Source organism: Gracilinanus agilis, chromosome 3 (genome assembly GCF_016433145.1).
Source record: "Gracilinanus agilis isolate LMUSP501 chromosome 3, AgileGrace, whole genome shotgun sequence".
Taxonomy (NCBI): Eukaryota; Metazoa; Chordata; class Mammalia; order Didelphimorphia; family Didelphidae; genus Gracilinanus; species Gracilinanus agilis.
In genome coordinates, this window is record NC_058132.1 from 395,048,690 (window position 1) to 395,065,326 (window position 16,637).

Below are 16,637 nucleotides of genomic sequence, written 5' to 3' on the forward strand. Positions count from 1 at the left end.
TACATTGCCCCAAAACATAAACTGTATAATATAATAATTCTTACTGAGTTGTACTTGCATATTATTTTTTAAAATTATTAAAAGAGACACGCCACTCAGGATTATCAGTTCAAAATTAAGGACACTAATCAAAGTGACAGTCACAGTAAATATACCAAAAAGAAATACAGAGAATAGAAGGACAAATGGAGGAAGGATGGAAGAGAAAATTATGGCTGTCACAGTTTTTCACCTCTTCTTTCCTTATACCTATGAAGTACTTTTAAGATGTTATTAATGAGCAACATGAGCAACAATAACAAATTAAACTTTATAAAAAGTTCTTATACTTCTTATTTTTGTAATTTTCTTAAGTGATGGCAGAAAAAGTGACATTAATGACATCTGAAAACTTTTAGAGGGGCAGCTGGGTAGCATAGTGAATTGAGAGTCAGGCCTAGAGATGGGAGGTCCTAGGTTCAAATCCGGCCTCAGACACTTCCCAGCTGTGTGACTCTGGGCAAGTCACTTGACCCCCATTGCCCACCCTTACCACTCTTCCACCCATGAGCCAATACACAAAAGTTAAGGGTTTAAAAAAAACTTTTAGAAATTCAGGGGAGACATTCCTTGGTCACATAATTCTTCAGTGAATTGAAAGGGGAAAAAAGACACAAAGCTTTGAAAAACTGAAAAATCTTTGCAAATGATAATTTTCTTAATAATTTCTCCTAAGTGATTAATTTGAAGTGTCAGTCTTACCATTATTTACTGGTACTTGGTTCTGTTCATCTTCCACAAGTGTTTTTTTTGGAATCACCACTAATTCTCGTTGTTCTGGTGCATGAAAAACTACACCAGTTAGAATTACATGTACCGTCTCTTCTACGCGTTCCCTGGCTCGACTTTTTAAGGAAGCTAGAAACAAAAAGGTGGTTTTTTTTATTTTGATTCACGATGATTTGGGATTCCTATGAAACAAAAAGGTTTAAAAAAACATTTTTCTCGTTTGTAACTAGCTACTGTTTCTGATAAAAAGGCTCATGAATTTGTCATGTTCAAACAGAAGGAAGAAAAAGGTTCTAGAAATTGGAGGAGGGTAGAATTCCTTGGAATAAGAATCTGAAAATGAAATTAGAATATATATAATAGTCTGTAGAATACATCAGATGGCTTTGAGTTGGGATAACTATGCAAAGTTTGTTTCAGTGTGAATAAATGACTTTCTTTTTAATCCACTGTATATGTAGTCATTATCTCTTTGCAATGATAAAACAATTCTGATTAAGAAATAAAGTAAGAGTAGGGATTGGATACCTTTAGTGAGTCCTTAGAAAAAAAATATGGATTTCCTATTGAAGATTTACCAACATTTCTGATATCAGAGTTAATCATGCCATATTATTATTTATTATCAATCATGGTACTTATTCATGGCCAGTTTATTTAAAACTATACTCTCAAATATTTGAAATATACTCTAACCTTTGTGAAATTTTTCTTTAAAATTTTGTGAAAACTAATAAAAAAGTGATTATTCAGTAAAATGTAATCTGAATGCATACATTTTATATTTACCAATAATAATTCTTATTTAAATCAGGAACATAAAATACTGAACCTGTATCTTTGGGTAAAAGGCATATAATACCATTGGTTGTTTGAAAATGATCCCCTGCTAGAAAAATCAAAACATAACTTCAGGTTACAAGGATAAGTTGAAGCTAGCAGTACCATTTTAGAATGAAATGGCAAAACAAGAAGCATGCAAATCCTGCTGCTTCTGAAACCAAATCTATGGGACCCTATAAATACGGATGGGGATTATATCACAATTTTTACAGACATTTCAGTGTTATGTTTATAATGAGTTTAATGTACATAGAAATACCATCTCTTTCATGACCTAACAATGTTTTATACTTAGTACACTTGAATGAATTAATAGATGGATAAATGGATGGATAGGAAACTAGTTCTCCCAGATTTGATATTTTCTCTTTCTATGAGTATTAATCAATATTCATTGTTGACACTGCTGACAAGTAACAGTATGAATGTGTATATATGTGTGTATATATATATGTATATGACTAATCAATCAATCAGTAACTCGGCAAACATTTCTAAAGTACTTACTTTGTGCTAAGTATTGTGCTAAGTTAAAGGAATTTGTCTCTGATCTCATTGTTTATGCTCTATTGGGAAAATTATATTGCATGCAGTTATGTGCAAAACAGGCATTAAATTAATAGAAGCTAATGGGAAGGAGGGCATCACTAGCAAACGGAGTAATAAGAAAGGGGAGATGTAAGAAATAGGACTTGACATGAGATTGAAAACAGGGATTCCAAGAGGCAGAAAGGTTGAGGAAGAGGAATGATACATAATATTCCTAGAAACATAACTTGAAGCCAAATTGTGAAGAGCTAAAAATCAGCATTAAAGGATTTGTACTTGGTCCTAGAAGTCATAGGGAGCCACTGGAATGATGGAGTGACTACAAGGGAGTCACAGAGCCAGGTGAGGTCTGGACTTTAGAATACATGTGTGGAGATTTTTTCTGGGGGGACGGGAAATGGCAAAATTTAGAATGCTGCATGTATGGATTGCAGCAAGTGGAGAATCAAGTATGATTCAAAAATTATGAACAGTGATCACTAGGATGGTCATGCCCTCTACAGAAAGAGGAAGCTGCCTGCACAACCACAACAATAGCATTCCTATAGTGCTATAAGGTTTGCAAAACATTATTTTATCCTCAGGATCATGTGACTTTCTTAATATTTTTAAAATTTTAATAAAAACACTCTTCATTAGTATCTCAGTGCTTACAAAATGAAATGTAAAATGCCTTAGATAGTATTCAGAGTCCACATAATCTGGCTCCAACCTAAATTTCTAGCCACATTGCACCATATCCTATTATATGCAATGATATAGTATTGTGCATTATTTTTTATACTTGCCCTTACTTCTCCTGCTGTCTCCATGCCTTTGTGAACTGTATTTATTCCTTGGATTATTCACTCACTTATACCATTTTCTCTTGTTCCTATTAAATATTCTTTCAAAACACATTAAGGTGCTATCTTTTACATATTGCCTTTTCTGTTCCTCCCAGATCAAAGTGATCACTCTCCCCTTCTTGAATCAATTCTTTTTATGTGCTATTTTGCACATAATCATTTTCTAAACTGTAAGTAATTATTTGTGATTATAACACATAGCCACATAGAATTAAAAACTATTTGGTAATAGGGATACAATTCTGATTTTTAAATCTTTTTATCATTAGTATTTAATATTGAACTTTGCATATAGAATGAACTTAATAAATGTTGAATTAAACTTTAAAACAATAGATAATACTTTGATGCACATTATTGGGAAAGTAAAAAATGGAGAGGGAGCTAGAAATTTTTCTAGCCATAATTAGTTTCACTGCCTTAAGTCATTAAAATGGAAATGAGTACAGTGAAAATTATAATTAGTATTATACCACTGGTCTTGTCTTCTCAATTTTTAGGTAATCTGAATACTAAAAATATAATTTTCATTCATTCCCAATGAGTCAATGTTTCCTTTATATTATCTGTCTTCAAGTGAGTAGTTACTTCAAGAACTATAGTTGCTATATTTGTCAATGGAGAAACACAAATCAGAGTCTTCAAACTATCAAGTAATAAAGAGCTACCTGGAAGAGATCCTATTGACTAGCCTGTTTAATGCATACCAGGAAAAGAATCTTCACTACAGTAAGCTGACAATTGGTCACTGAGCTTCTGCTTATTGGCTTCCAATGGTAAAGAAGTCTCTATTTAGAGTGTCACATAGCCATGGAAGAGTTTTAATTGTTAAGAATTTTTTTCCTCGTTTCAAGCCTAAATTTTCTTCTATTCATTGTCCTTACCTTTTGTCTCTGAATTTTTAAAAGAAAAAAGTAACTATGCTACATTATACTTCTTCAAGACTTCAATGTATAAATAAACTCATCATTACAAGTGTTCTCTCCATAATCAATCAATCAAACAATAAGCATTCAATAGGTGCTAATTATGTATTAGTCACTCTACTGGTTGCTAGAGACATAGGAAAGAAAAAGAAAGAAATGGTTCTTGCTTTTAAGAAGTTTACATTAGAAGGAAATAGTATATACAAATATAAGTAAATATAAAAAATTTACAAAGTAAATATATATAAAGTAATTAAATGAGTGAAATACTCTCAGCTGAAAGGATTAAGGCACATCTCTTGCTTGAGGTATGTGTGAGGAGAGCTTTGAAGGAATTTGGGAATTTTAAGAGGCAGTAGTACCTCTAAAAATCATGGAGATAGGAAATAATGGAATGTTGCATGCAGGGACAAGTAAAAAGGTCAGGATGGCTAGATCACATAATGTATGAAGAGAAGCAATATGTAATAAATCTGGAAAGGTAGGCTGAAGCCAAATTGTGAAGGACCTTAAATGCCAAAAAGGGAAGTTTTTATTTTATCCTAGAGGCAATAAAAAGGCAATAATAGAGTTTACTGAGCAGAGAAGTAGCATGTTCACATCTGTTTGGCAGCTATATGGTAGTCACAGGAGAAATGGGAAGGACTTAGGGAAAGTGGATTAATTAGAAAGTAATTTTAAGTGTTCAAGTTTTGAAAGGGGGAAAAAGTTGGCTGTTGTGTAGAAGAATATTATACATTAAAGAAATATTGTGGAGACCAAATCTAAAGGATTAGGCAACTTATCAATTATTTAGTTACAGAAACTCAAGATAGACAGACAGAGAGGTAGACAGGTAGATAGAAAAATGTGTGTGTACATGTATGTATATGTATGAAATGATGGACATTCCTGAAAAGATCCCTTCCACTTGTGCAGTGGCATAATGATAGTGACAAAATGGTGGCTAAGGAAGCAAATAGTGCTAAAAATCGACTCCAGGATCAAATATAAAATCTTGTTTGGCATATAAATTTCTTTATAAACTGTTCCTCCTTTTCATTTTTCTCAGCCCCATGCTACTCCATCACATGTACTCTGCAAAATTCAGTGAAACTGTCTTCCTTTCTATTCCTTAAGCAAGATATTCCATCTCCATACTCTAGACATTTTTTTTTGCAGGGAAAGGTGGGAGCTCTTCTCTTTGCTAGAGTGCTCTTACTTCTCATATCTGCATCCTGGCTTTCCTAACTTCCTTCAAACCCAACCTAAAATTTAACCTTCTACAGGAAACATTTCCTGATCCCCTTTAATTCTAGTGTCTTCCTTCTCTTGATTATTTTCAGTTTATACAGTAAATACCTTGTTTGTATATAGCTCTGTCTTATCTTGCTTATTAGATTATGAGCTATTTAAGTACAAGAAATGTTTGTTTTGTTTTTTATTTTACCTTTCTTCGAATATTCACCACTTATTCCAATTCCTGGAACATAGGAATTTAATAAATGTTTCTTTTCTGTCTGACTAACTCCAGTCTTTTAATGTACTGAAGTGTTGAAATAAATAGAGGTCAACAGAATTCTGCTTAATTATTATGAAGAGAACTAACCTAATTCTATGGTTTTCTTAATTCAAAGCAACACAACAAAAATCTCTTGGGGAGTCAGAAAGACAGTCAGAGACAGACAAAGACAAAGACAGAGAAGAGGAAGAAGAGGAGGAAGAGAAGGAGGTTAGTAAATTTAACTAATATTTCCATTAGTACAGTCTGGCATTATAAACAAAGTTGCACATTCTGATTCCTTCATCTCTTCCAGGAGGTTATTTTTTTTTTTGCATTTTTATCACAGGCTAACTACATCAAAATAAATAATAGGTAAATGACAGTAGCAACCTCTATTTTGTGCACACTAACTTTCCTATGTGAAAGGATATGTAAAAATCATATATACTTTCATGCATTACTAGACTGTTTTAGATTGTTCAATTCTTCATGAATTATTTTGTCTAAGGAAAAAAGTCTATATTTAGAGGAAACATGAACAATAAAGCTCTCAGAAGACAGGGAAAATTGTTCGTGTTTTATTATATCATTTTAATCTGATGACCATAGATTGTAAATTCTAAACTGATATTCATCTCTATAGAGAATAAGGAGTCAATTATCTTTTACTGAGTAAAAAAGGAAAATTCTAACTCATTTGAAAAGACAACTGATGGTAATTTAGTGCCTTTGTGCTTTCACCGTAAAAAAATTATCCATCCTCATATTAAAAAGTATTGAAAGTAAATCAAATGGCATAGTTATTTGTCAAATGGATTTTTAACGGGCACAATTTTAATTAAAGTTATATCACTCAGAAAAAGTGACTGATATGTTTCTTAGTAGAATATTCTTAAAAAGAGAAAAAGTAAAGAAAGATATTTTGATGTAGTGGAAAGAGAATTGAACTAGATATCAGGAAAGCTACATTGCAGTTCCAGCACTGAAAAATTAATTAGCAGTGTCATCCTAGAATCACTTTACTATTTCTCCTCTTAAGCCTGAAGGGAAGGACTCAAACTCTATTCTTTGATCATATAACATACATACCTTGATGTGTTTTAGGAGGTGGGGCTATTGGTATTCCTTTAATGGGGTATTCCCAAACTATATGGCTGATATCTCCATTTTCTGTTCTTTTCAAGCTATTCAAGCATACAAATTTTAAAGTTAAAATGCTAGAAAATGAAAACTTCTACTAGTAAGTCATTCCACTACATAATTATTTAATTAAATGGCATTTTAGTTTAAACAAGGAAAATAATATTAGAAAAATGTATATTTTGGATTGAATTTTTGGAAAAATTTTGCTTTTGCAAAATATTGCTAAGTGAAACTTAGTGAATTAAGATACATTATAATGAAACACTATGCATGGTAGTTGTAATCAGAATTAGTATATTAGCAGTCATAACCTGTTATATCCTGGGATTGGAGTTGCAGAGTAGGAGGAAGAAGAAAAGATTGTTATTAAAAAAAGGTTCCATCGAGGTAGTAATAATGAGAAACTATTTTTAGAAAGACCAAGTGGTATACTTAAGACCAATATTTTTTGTACTTTTGTCAAAGTGGATAAAATATGTGGTTTAAGCAATTACATAAAAGGAGTGGAAAGTTGAAAACTCTTCTATAGCCTCATTGAAAGATTTTTAGGAGAGCTATTATTATCAATATAGTTTGTCATGCTTTTCTAGGTAATTCAGATAAAAATGGTCCTTGGACAAGTAGTTATGTGGCTATTATTTTATATTTAACATTCCGCACATTTAAAAGTTAAATAAATAACTTCCATTCATAATTGAATAAAAATAGTATAAGCTAATGGAATTGTAGATCATCTTCTCTAGGCTCAATTCATTGAAAGCATCATTGGGACAACTGGTAACAAAAAGGAAAAAGGGCACTATTTTGATTTCTATTGATGGTTGTTTATATTTTGGGAGATTTCCTGTTTCACATAATTTGGAGATTGTAGCATTTGGCATAACATCTTCTTATAAAAACCTCATTGTTAAGTTTTATTGGGATAAAAGTTATATCTAGGGGATTGTGGAAAAAATTATTTTCATTATAATGATATTTTAAGTTGTTAATTTGTTAGATTCTCAAGGATATTTTGAGGCCTGTATTTATAATACAGAGATTACTTGTCTATTTATATATGAAAATTATCAACACTTCTGACAACTCTAACCACCTGGTTTGTATCTTGGTAGTTATTTCATAGTTCTATTCTTATAACCTATAGTGGAGTATCTCACAGTTACTCCCATTTCCTTGTGTAATCTATATTAATTCAGAGATCTAGAATCCAGGAGGAAGCTAAGTGTTTCAGTGGATAGAGAGGCAGGCCTGAGCAAGTCACTTAACCCTCATTGCCTAGCCTTCACTGCTCTTCTGCCTTAGAACCAATTTTGAAGCTAACATGGAAAGTAAGGGATATAAAAAATGGTGGTAGGAGGGAATCTAGAAAACTTTAGAAGAATATGCTAGAATTTCTGGTAGGAATGAACCTAGAACACAATTGCCATCAGAAACACCACCATTCCTAGAAATAAATCTCCATGATTCATACATTTGTTGAATGGTTCTTTAACAATTTTTTGTTAGTTGAGTTTATGTTTATTATTGTCCATGAAGCAATTTTTCAGAAACCTAGTCCCTTCATCTTTTTTTTAATAGCTTTTTACAAAGCAAGCCCCCTCTGCCTCCATGTGCCTCTTGGTAAAAGTGTCAACACTCTCATTGGCTCTAGACCAGAACCTGGAGAGGGAACTTGGCAGAGTTCTACAAATTCATTTAAAATGCTATTTTAAGGGTCTTTCTGTTATACATTATTCTAATATAATTGGTATTTGTTCAATATATTCCAACCACCCTCATCCTTTCTATCTATCTTGAAACTCCCATTATCAATAGTCATACTCACCTCCTCCTTTACAATTTTCAACCCTTTCCCATGAGTCCTCAGTATCATCCCTACTTCCTGCTCTAAGTCTGTTAACTAAATCCGTGTCTCTATCTGACTATCTTTTACTTCCTTATGGACTCTTGGAAATCAGTGATCCTACATTCCTTTTAATAACTATTTGAGTCATTGAACACAATCCAGTAGAAACTTGTGGAAAGATAAGAAGTTTGTTATCTAAGTTAGGCAATTAAAACACAAAATAAAAAAGAAAGATGAAAATCCATTATAAAATGAAGAATTACACTGGGGAGATATGTTAAAGGAAGCTAAAGGAAGTTAAAGGATATTTCTAACAATTTTTTAAACCCCAGGAAAATAAGGAATGACTCTAGTCTGAATTTTGCCTTTTTCCAGAAGAACTCTGCATAGTGCTTTGAATGTAATGATCTTAAGATTGTTGAATAGTCTTTATCCAGAGTATCTAGCTAATGACTCCGTTAGCCTCCTAAGGAAAATACCTGAATGGGATTTCTGATGAGAGTTTAACGGACCAAAAAATTTCAATTGTGGAAAAACAATTAATGGAAACCTATAAAAGCATGATGGGAACTATGAAAATTAGACAGAGAAAGCCATCAGAAGAAGAAAGCAAATATTTATTTTTATTTAATCTCTCTCATATTTCCCTCCAAATTTTTGACAGTAGGAAGGAAAAATGATAACCATTTTAGAGGCAAATTTGGGAAATATATTGTCTTATAGGTATAACCAGAAATTTAGGGAGTTAAGTGGGTTTAAGGAGGTCAACATAAAAGTACCTTCTAAAAGGCATTGCTCCAAAGTCATGACATCTCTGGATCATACATACTTTGTATAATGAGATCTCTTTATTTTTGCTACACTGTTGCCAAATTTCTTGATTTATATGATCCATATGATTTTGAATTGAATCCTAGCCATTGACTTCTTGTTTTATTGTAAGTCATCACTTTCCTGGTCATGTTCAACTTGTATTCAACACCATCTCTTGTTAACTTGCAATGCAGTGAGATTACTTGCTAATTCTACACAATCTTGATATATAACTCTGACTCACAATTCAACAAAACCAAATATCATGTCAGCATCAAATGCTTATCCTTTTTCTCTTCTGCCTTTTAGAATTTTTTCTAACATGGCATTAAAATGTATCCCTCCCACAGATTGGCATATGGTTTTGTTCCTGATTTATGTTAATACAATGGAATAATTACATAAAGGAAACGTAAATACTGATAACAGAAAAATAATTCCTCATTTAAGTTACCTTTGCAGACCTGGGCCCAATTCTTCTGGGTTATCATAAGGCCAGTATTGACGATTTGCCCTCACTATCTGGACAATCACCATTGCTTCATACAATTTCATAATATGAGGAATAAATAACACAGGGATATCCAACTTTCCTTTAGGAGATAATGGTATTTCTGTAAAATAAAATATCCTTTTGATGTAAAAGTGAATAAAAGAAATAACATAATGAAATTAAATGCTTCGGGCTTTAAATAGATATATTAAAGTAATTTTAAAGCATAAAGGACATTACATTAAATAATTTCATCCAAAGAACTTGACCTTAGTACAATTCTCTTTAAAAATACATATTGGCCTAAGGCAGCACATTTTGTCTAGGAGGAACCGAGGAAGTGTGAAAGGAAGTGCTGGTATATCCCCTAGAAATGATCTCCAGAGCTTGTGGGTTTTCTCAAGCTTAAGGAAGGTTTAAAAATATATTTCTTCTAAGGTAATAAACTCATGACCATAATTATACTACTTAGTTAAACCTCTTTAGATCTCAGATATTGGTTATATTTGGGGCTAGTTGACTGATTATTATTTACAGTCCAATCATTCGTGATTATTAATTCATTTCCTCTTTTTAGGCCCAAAAATATCTCCCAAATAAAGCCTTCATTTCTCACAAAACTTTCAAATGTAATAAATTTTCTACATTGAAAATACAGGAACAAGTATCTTGTGATTGTAAGAAGGCAGAATGATGAAGAGTACACATATGTTCTATTAGATAGAAACTTAGAGATCAAAATAATGGAAAGCTTTAAATAATAATGGAGGCTTTATTGGAAAGAGAAGTTCCATACTCCCCAAAACAAAGATATTTTATTTCATTTTAAGATGACTGCAATCAGTTCACCTCTTCTACATAAAAGATAACAGATTTTCCTTGTGCTTTTTGAGAAGATAAAAATGTTTGCATAATTATTTTGCCTTAGAAGACTAAATTAAATTACAAAATTCCTACTCTCTGACTTCATTTTCCTTTCCCTCCCACCTCAACCCTGTGATTAATCAGTTAAACAGTATACTATCCTCTATGCACAAATCCTTCACCCAGTTGGAATACTTCTGCTTATTCCAATTCTTAGCCCTAAATTACTACCACATGCAATCTCACCTTCACAATGCTGACCAAAACTAAAGGAAATACATAACTGTACTAATTGGATACATTATAAATTCATGCTTTCTTAATTCAATTGAGCCCTGACTACATGCAACAAGGTGATCTATTTTTTTTCATCAATAAACTCCGTTTCCTTTAAAAGACTGTCTGCCTTTTGATTCAACCATACCACTGCTGGGTTTATACACCAAAGAGATCATTAGGAAAAAGACTTGTTCAAAATATTTATAGCCACACTCTTTGTGGTGGCAAAAAAATTGGAAAATGAGGGGATGGCCTTCAATTGGGGAATGCCTGAACTAATTGTGGTATCTTTTGGTGATGGAATACTATTGTGCTCAAAGGAATAATGAACTGGATAAATTCCATTTGAACTGGAACTTCTTCCAGGAATTGATGCAGAGTGAAAGGAGCAGAATCAGGAGAACATTGTACACAGAGAATGATACACTGTGGCACATTCAAATGTAATGGACTTCTCTATTAGCAGCAATGCAATGATCCAGGACAATTCTGAGGGACTTATGAGAAAGAACACTATTCACAACAAGAAAAAGGACTGTGGGAGTAGATACACAAAAGAAAAACAACTATTTGATCACATGGGTCAAGGGGGATATGATTGAGGATGTAGATTCTAAGCGATCACACCTAATTAATCATATGGAAATAGGTCTTGATCAATGACACATGCAAAATCCAGTGGAATTGCTCATTGGCTACAGGAGTGGAGTGGGAGGAGGAGAGAGGGAAAAAACATGAAACACATAACAATAGAAAAATCTTCAAAATTAATTAAATAAATAAAAATTTCAAATAAAAAATTAATTCCCTTTTTCATTCCTGACAAAAGAGATTCTATTTCTTCTCCTTATTTCTCAAAATTCATCTGCTTTTTTCTCCCTATTCTCTTAGCTAAGCACCTTGCCTCCTATTTCACTGAGAAAATTTGAGGTTGGGACTTCTGGGCTAAAATGGCCACAGGTAGACACAAGAAACTTCCTCTTCTTACCACCTATCAATATAAAGTGCCTCAAAAGGATAAAAACAAAAATCAGATGAGTGAAGGGGCACATCCATAGGGTGCAACCTTGAAGGTAAGCAGGATTTGGGCATTTTCAAGCTACAAGGGTGTAAAATTACTCCTATCTAAGTGGGAGCTGATCACCTCACCCCCACTACACCTACTGTGGCAGAGCCAGAGTTGGAGCAAGAGAGGAGCAATCACTAGGTTCTCAGGGGGGCTGGCTGAGGACACTACAGACTTACCCTAGAGAACAGCTAGACTTGGGGACCCAGGAGGTTGAGGAATGTAGAGATTGGGCTCAGAAATAGGTCATAGAGGAGCTGTGTACAGCAGATGCAGAGAAGACTGAAAAATAGTTTCAGGCAAAATATTTCTCTATAGCTCAATACATAGAGAGTCTGCCCTCCTCACTTAGACTTCTGACTGAGAAGGGAATAAAGACTTAGCATAGCAAAGGCCACCAACACCCAGGAACAACAGTTTGCAACTAAAAAAAAGTAAAGAACCTTGACCCTTGATAATTTCTATTGAGAAAAACCCCAGAATACAGAGACAGCAGAGGACAAAAAAAAACAAGCAAACACATCCAAACCTCCAAAAAAAAATAGAAACTGGTCACAAGCTCTGGAGGAGCTCAGATTTGAGATGATGAACGAAGTGAGAAATATAGGAGAAACTTGGCAAGAAGAATGGGAAATAATTCAAAAAGAAAATAAGTTTTAAAGACAGAATCTCCCACTTGGGAAAAAAAGCCCTGAAAAACCTGAAGACCAGAATTGACCTGCAGAAAGACATTAAAAACAAGATAGACCAAACCAAAAAGAAAAATCAGAAGATCATAGCTGAAAATCAGTCTTTAAAAACTAGAATTGGGCAAGTAGAAACTAATGACCTCATAAGACAGCAAGAATTAATAAAGCAAAGTCAAAAGAATAAAAAAAATTAGAAGGAAACACAAAATCTCATTGATAAGATGGTTGACTTGGAAAACAGGTCCAAGAGAGACAATTTGAGAATCACAGGCCTACCTGAAAACCTGAAATAAACAGAAACCTTGACATCATAGTATAAGAAACTATCCAAGAAAACTGCCCTGATGTCCTTGAACAAGAGGGCAAAATAGGCATTCAAAGAGTCCATAGATTACCCTCTACATTAAATCCTCAAAAGACTACTCCCAGGAATGCAACTGCCAAATTCAAGTGCTTCCAAGATAAGGAGAAAATATTGCAAGAATCCAGAAAGAAATAATTCAAATATAAAAGAGCACTAATCAGGATAACAGAGGATTGACAACCTCCACATTAAAGGACTGTAAGGCTTGGAATATGATATTCAGAAAGGCAAGACAATTGGGTGTACAACCAAGGATCACCTACACATCAAAACTGACTATATTCTTCAAGGAGAAAGTATGAGCATTTAACAAAATAGAAGATTTCCAAGCAAGTGTATAGAAAAGACCAGAACTAAACAGAAAATTTGATGTCTAAATACAAAACTCAAAAGAAACATGAAAAGGTAAACCAAAAACAAGAGGAAAAAATTTTTTTAAAGTTTTAAATTTTAAAATGGTCAAATTGTATATACTCCTATATATAAAAATTATATATGTAACTCTCAAAAACTGTATTACCTAACATAATAATAAGTAGAATTACTCATAGGTAGTGGTTGGGGTACTAAGTGATCAAAGATGATATGTAAAAAAAAGAAAGGGGAGAATAGAATATGGCACTAAAAAGAACTTGAAGGAATAAGAAAAATAGGATAAATTATACTACAAAGAGAGGCTTAGGGGAGAGTAAATAGAAGAATATTATTATAAGAAGGAGAGGAAAATAGGTAATACTTAAATGTCACTCTCAGTGGAATCAACTCAGAGAGGAAAGAGCATCTAAATCCATTGAGGTATCAAATTCTACAGGGAAGTTGAAAGAAGAAAAGTAAATGGGGTGGGGAGTACCAAAAGGGAGGGAAAGGGAAGAGGGACAGAATTCAGAATTCAATAGACCCTATAGAAAAATATAAAGGGAATAAGAAGGGAGGGGGTTGGAAAGGAAGTAAAATAAGGGTGGGGATTAGAGAGACTGAATAAAAGCAAAACACATGTGTAGAAGGAATTAGTGAAAGAAGGAAAGGCAAGACTAGGAGAGGAAATCAAAATGATAGGGAATACAAAGATAGTAATCATAAATCTGAATGTGAATGGGATCAACTCACCCATAAAACAGAAACAATTAGCAGAGTGGAACAGAAACCAAAATGCTACAAATGTTTAAAAGAAACACACATGAGGCAGGTAGACACACAGGGTAAAGTTAAGATTATGGAGCAAAATCTATTGGGCATCAACTGAGAAGAAGAAAGCAGGAGTCACAATGATGATATTGATAAAGCCAAAGTAAATATAGATCTGATTAAAAGAGATATGGAAGGCAGTATAGACAATGAAGAAATATCAATAATCAGTATATATGTACCAAATGGTATAGCATCCAAATATCTAAAGGAGAAATTGGTGGAGTTCAAGGAAGAAGCAAATAATAGAACTATATGAGTAGGAGACTTGAACCTTCCTCTATCACATCTAGATAAATTAAAACAAAAAATAAATAAGAAAGAGGTAAGGGGGCAGCTGGGTAGCTCAGTGGAGTGAGAGTCAGGCCTAGAGACAGAAGGTCCTGGGTTCAAACCCGGCCTCAGCCACTTCCCAGCTGTGTGACCCTGGGCAAGTCACTTGACCCCCATTGCCCACCCTTACCAATCTTCCACCTATGAGAAAATACACCGAAGTACAAGGGTTTAAAAAAAAAAGAAAGAGGTAAGTGATGTGAATGAAATCTTAGAAAAATTAGAGTTAACAGATATGTGGAGAAAAAAAATAGGGACTAAAAGGAATATCCCTTCTTTACAGCACCACATGGTACATTCACAAAGATTGACCATTTACTAGGGCATAGAAACATGGAAAACAAATGCAAACGAGCAAAAATAATAAATGCAATTTTTTCAGATCATAATGCAATAAAAAATTAGTAAGGGTACATGGATAGGCAAATAAAAAATTAATTGGAAATTAAATAATGATTCTCCAAAATCAATCAGTTAAAGAACAAATGATAGGAACCAATTAATAATTTTATTAAAGAGAATGACAATGATCTTACCTGTAATAGGGAAAAATATATATATATATATATTAAAAGAATATATATATATATTCTTTTAAAATACCAAAATCTGTGTGATGCAGCAGTGAAGGAAGGCAAGTTAGCAGTACCAGATCTTAAAAGCTGTACTATAAAGCAGTGGTCATCAAAACAATGAGAGAGAAGGGAAGATCAGTGGCATAGACTTGGGATAAGTGATCTTTGCAAGACAGTGTATGATAAACCCAAGGATCCCAGCTTTGGGGACAAGAATCCACTATTTGACAAAGACTGCTGGGAAAATTAGAAAATACTATGTGAGAGACTGGCTTTGGATCAACATCTCACACCCTACACCAAGATAAATTCAGAATGGGTGAAGGAGTTGAATATAAAGAAGGAAACTATAAATTAGATGAACACAGAATAGTATACTTTTCATATCTTTGGGAAAGGAATTATTTTAAAATCAAGCAAGAGTTAGAAAAAAATGTACAATAAATATTTTTATTACATTAAATTAAAAAGGTTTTGTACAAAGAAAACCAATGCAACCAAAATTAGAATGGAAGCAATAAACTGGGAAAAATTCTTTATAACAAAAAACTCTGGCAAAGCTCTAATTACTCAAATATATAAGGAGCTAAATTGATTGTATAAAAAATCAAATCATTTCCCAATTGATAAATTGGCAAGAGACATGAATAGGCAATATTTCAGATAAAGAAATCAAAACTATCAATAAGCATATAAAAAGTGTTCTAAATCTCTTATAATTAGAGAAATGCAAATCAAAACAACTCTGAGGTACCACCTCACAACTAGCAGAGTGGCTAAAAAGACAGCAAAGGAAAGTAATGAATGTTGGAGGGGATGTGGCAAAATTGGAACTTTAATGCATTGCTGGTGGAGTTGTAAATTGATCCAACCATTCTAGATGGCAATTTGGAACTACGCCCAAAGGGCTTTAAAAGACTGTTTACCTTTTGACCGAGCCATAACACTGCTGAGTTTGTACCCCAAAAAGATCATAGGGAAAAGACATACAGAAATATTTATAGCCTCACTCTTTGTGGTGGTAAAAAAATGGAAAACGAGGGGATGCCCTTCAATTGGGGAATGGTTTAACAAATTGTGGTATCTGTTGGTGATGGAATACTTCTTTGCTCAAAGGAATAATGAACTGGAGGAAGTCCATATGAACTGGAGTGACTCCAGGAGTGATGGAGAGTGAAAGGAGCAGAACCAGGAAAACCATATACACAGAGGCTGATACACTGTGGTACAATCCAATGTAATGGACTTCTCTGATAGCAGCAATGCAACGATCCAGGATGACTCAGAGGGGCTTATGAGAAAGAATGCTATCCACATTCAAAAGGAACTCTGGGGGTAGAAACATAGAAAAAAAAACCAGCTGGTTTATCACATGGGTTGATAAAACTTATGGAGGAAATAAAGCAAAGAATGGTATGTTTCAATTTGCATTCAGAGCCCATCAGTTCTTTCTATAGTGGTGGATACTTTTTTTTCTTGCCATGAGTCTTTTGGAGTTATCCTGGATCCTTTCCTTACTAATAAAAGTTAAACTACTTACAGCTGATCATCATACATTTTTATTATTACT

The 16,637-nt window shown here is 33.5% G+C and overlaps 1 protein-coding gene across 1 annotated transcript in view; it reads right to left on the minus strand.

Annotated features, from left to right (window-relative positions):
- Nucleotides 1-16,637, minus strand: part of CFAP47 (cilia and flagella associated protein 47) — an 859,036-nt gene that overhangs the window by 111,168 nt on the left and 731,231 nt on the right. Inside the window, exons 58-60 of the mRNA XM_044669214.1 lie at nucleotides 9,674-9,833; nucleotides 6,507-6,601; nucleotides 742-897 (exon numbers count right to left, since the gene is read on the minus strand). Of these exons, the coding sequence (XP_044525149.1) occupies nucleotides 742-897; nucleotides 6,507-6,601; nucleotides 9,674-9,833 (411 nt within the window). The remainder of the gene's footprint in view (nucleotides 1-741; nucleotides 898-6,506; nucleotides 6,602-9,673; nucleotides 9,834-16,637) is intronic.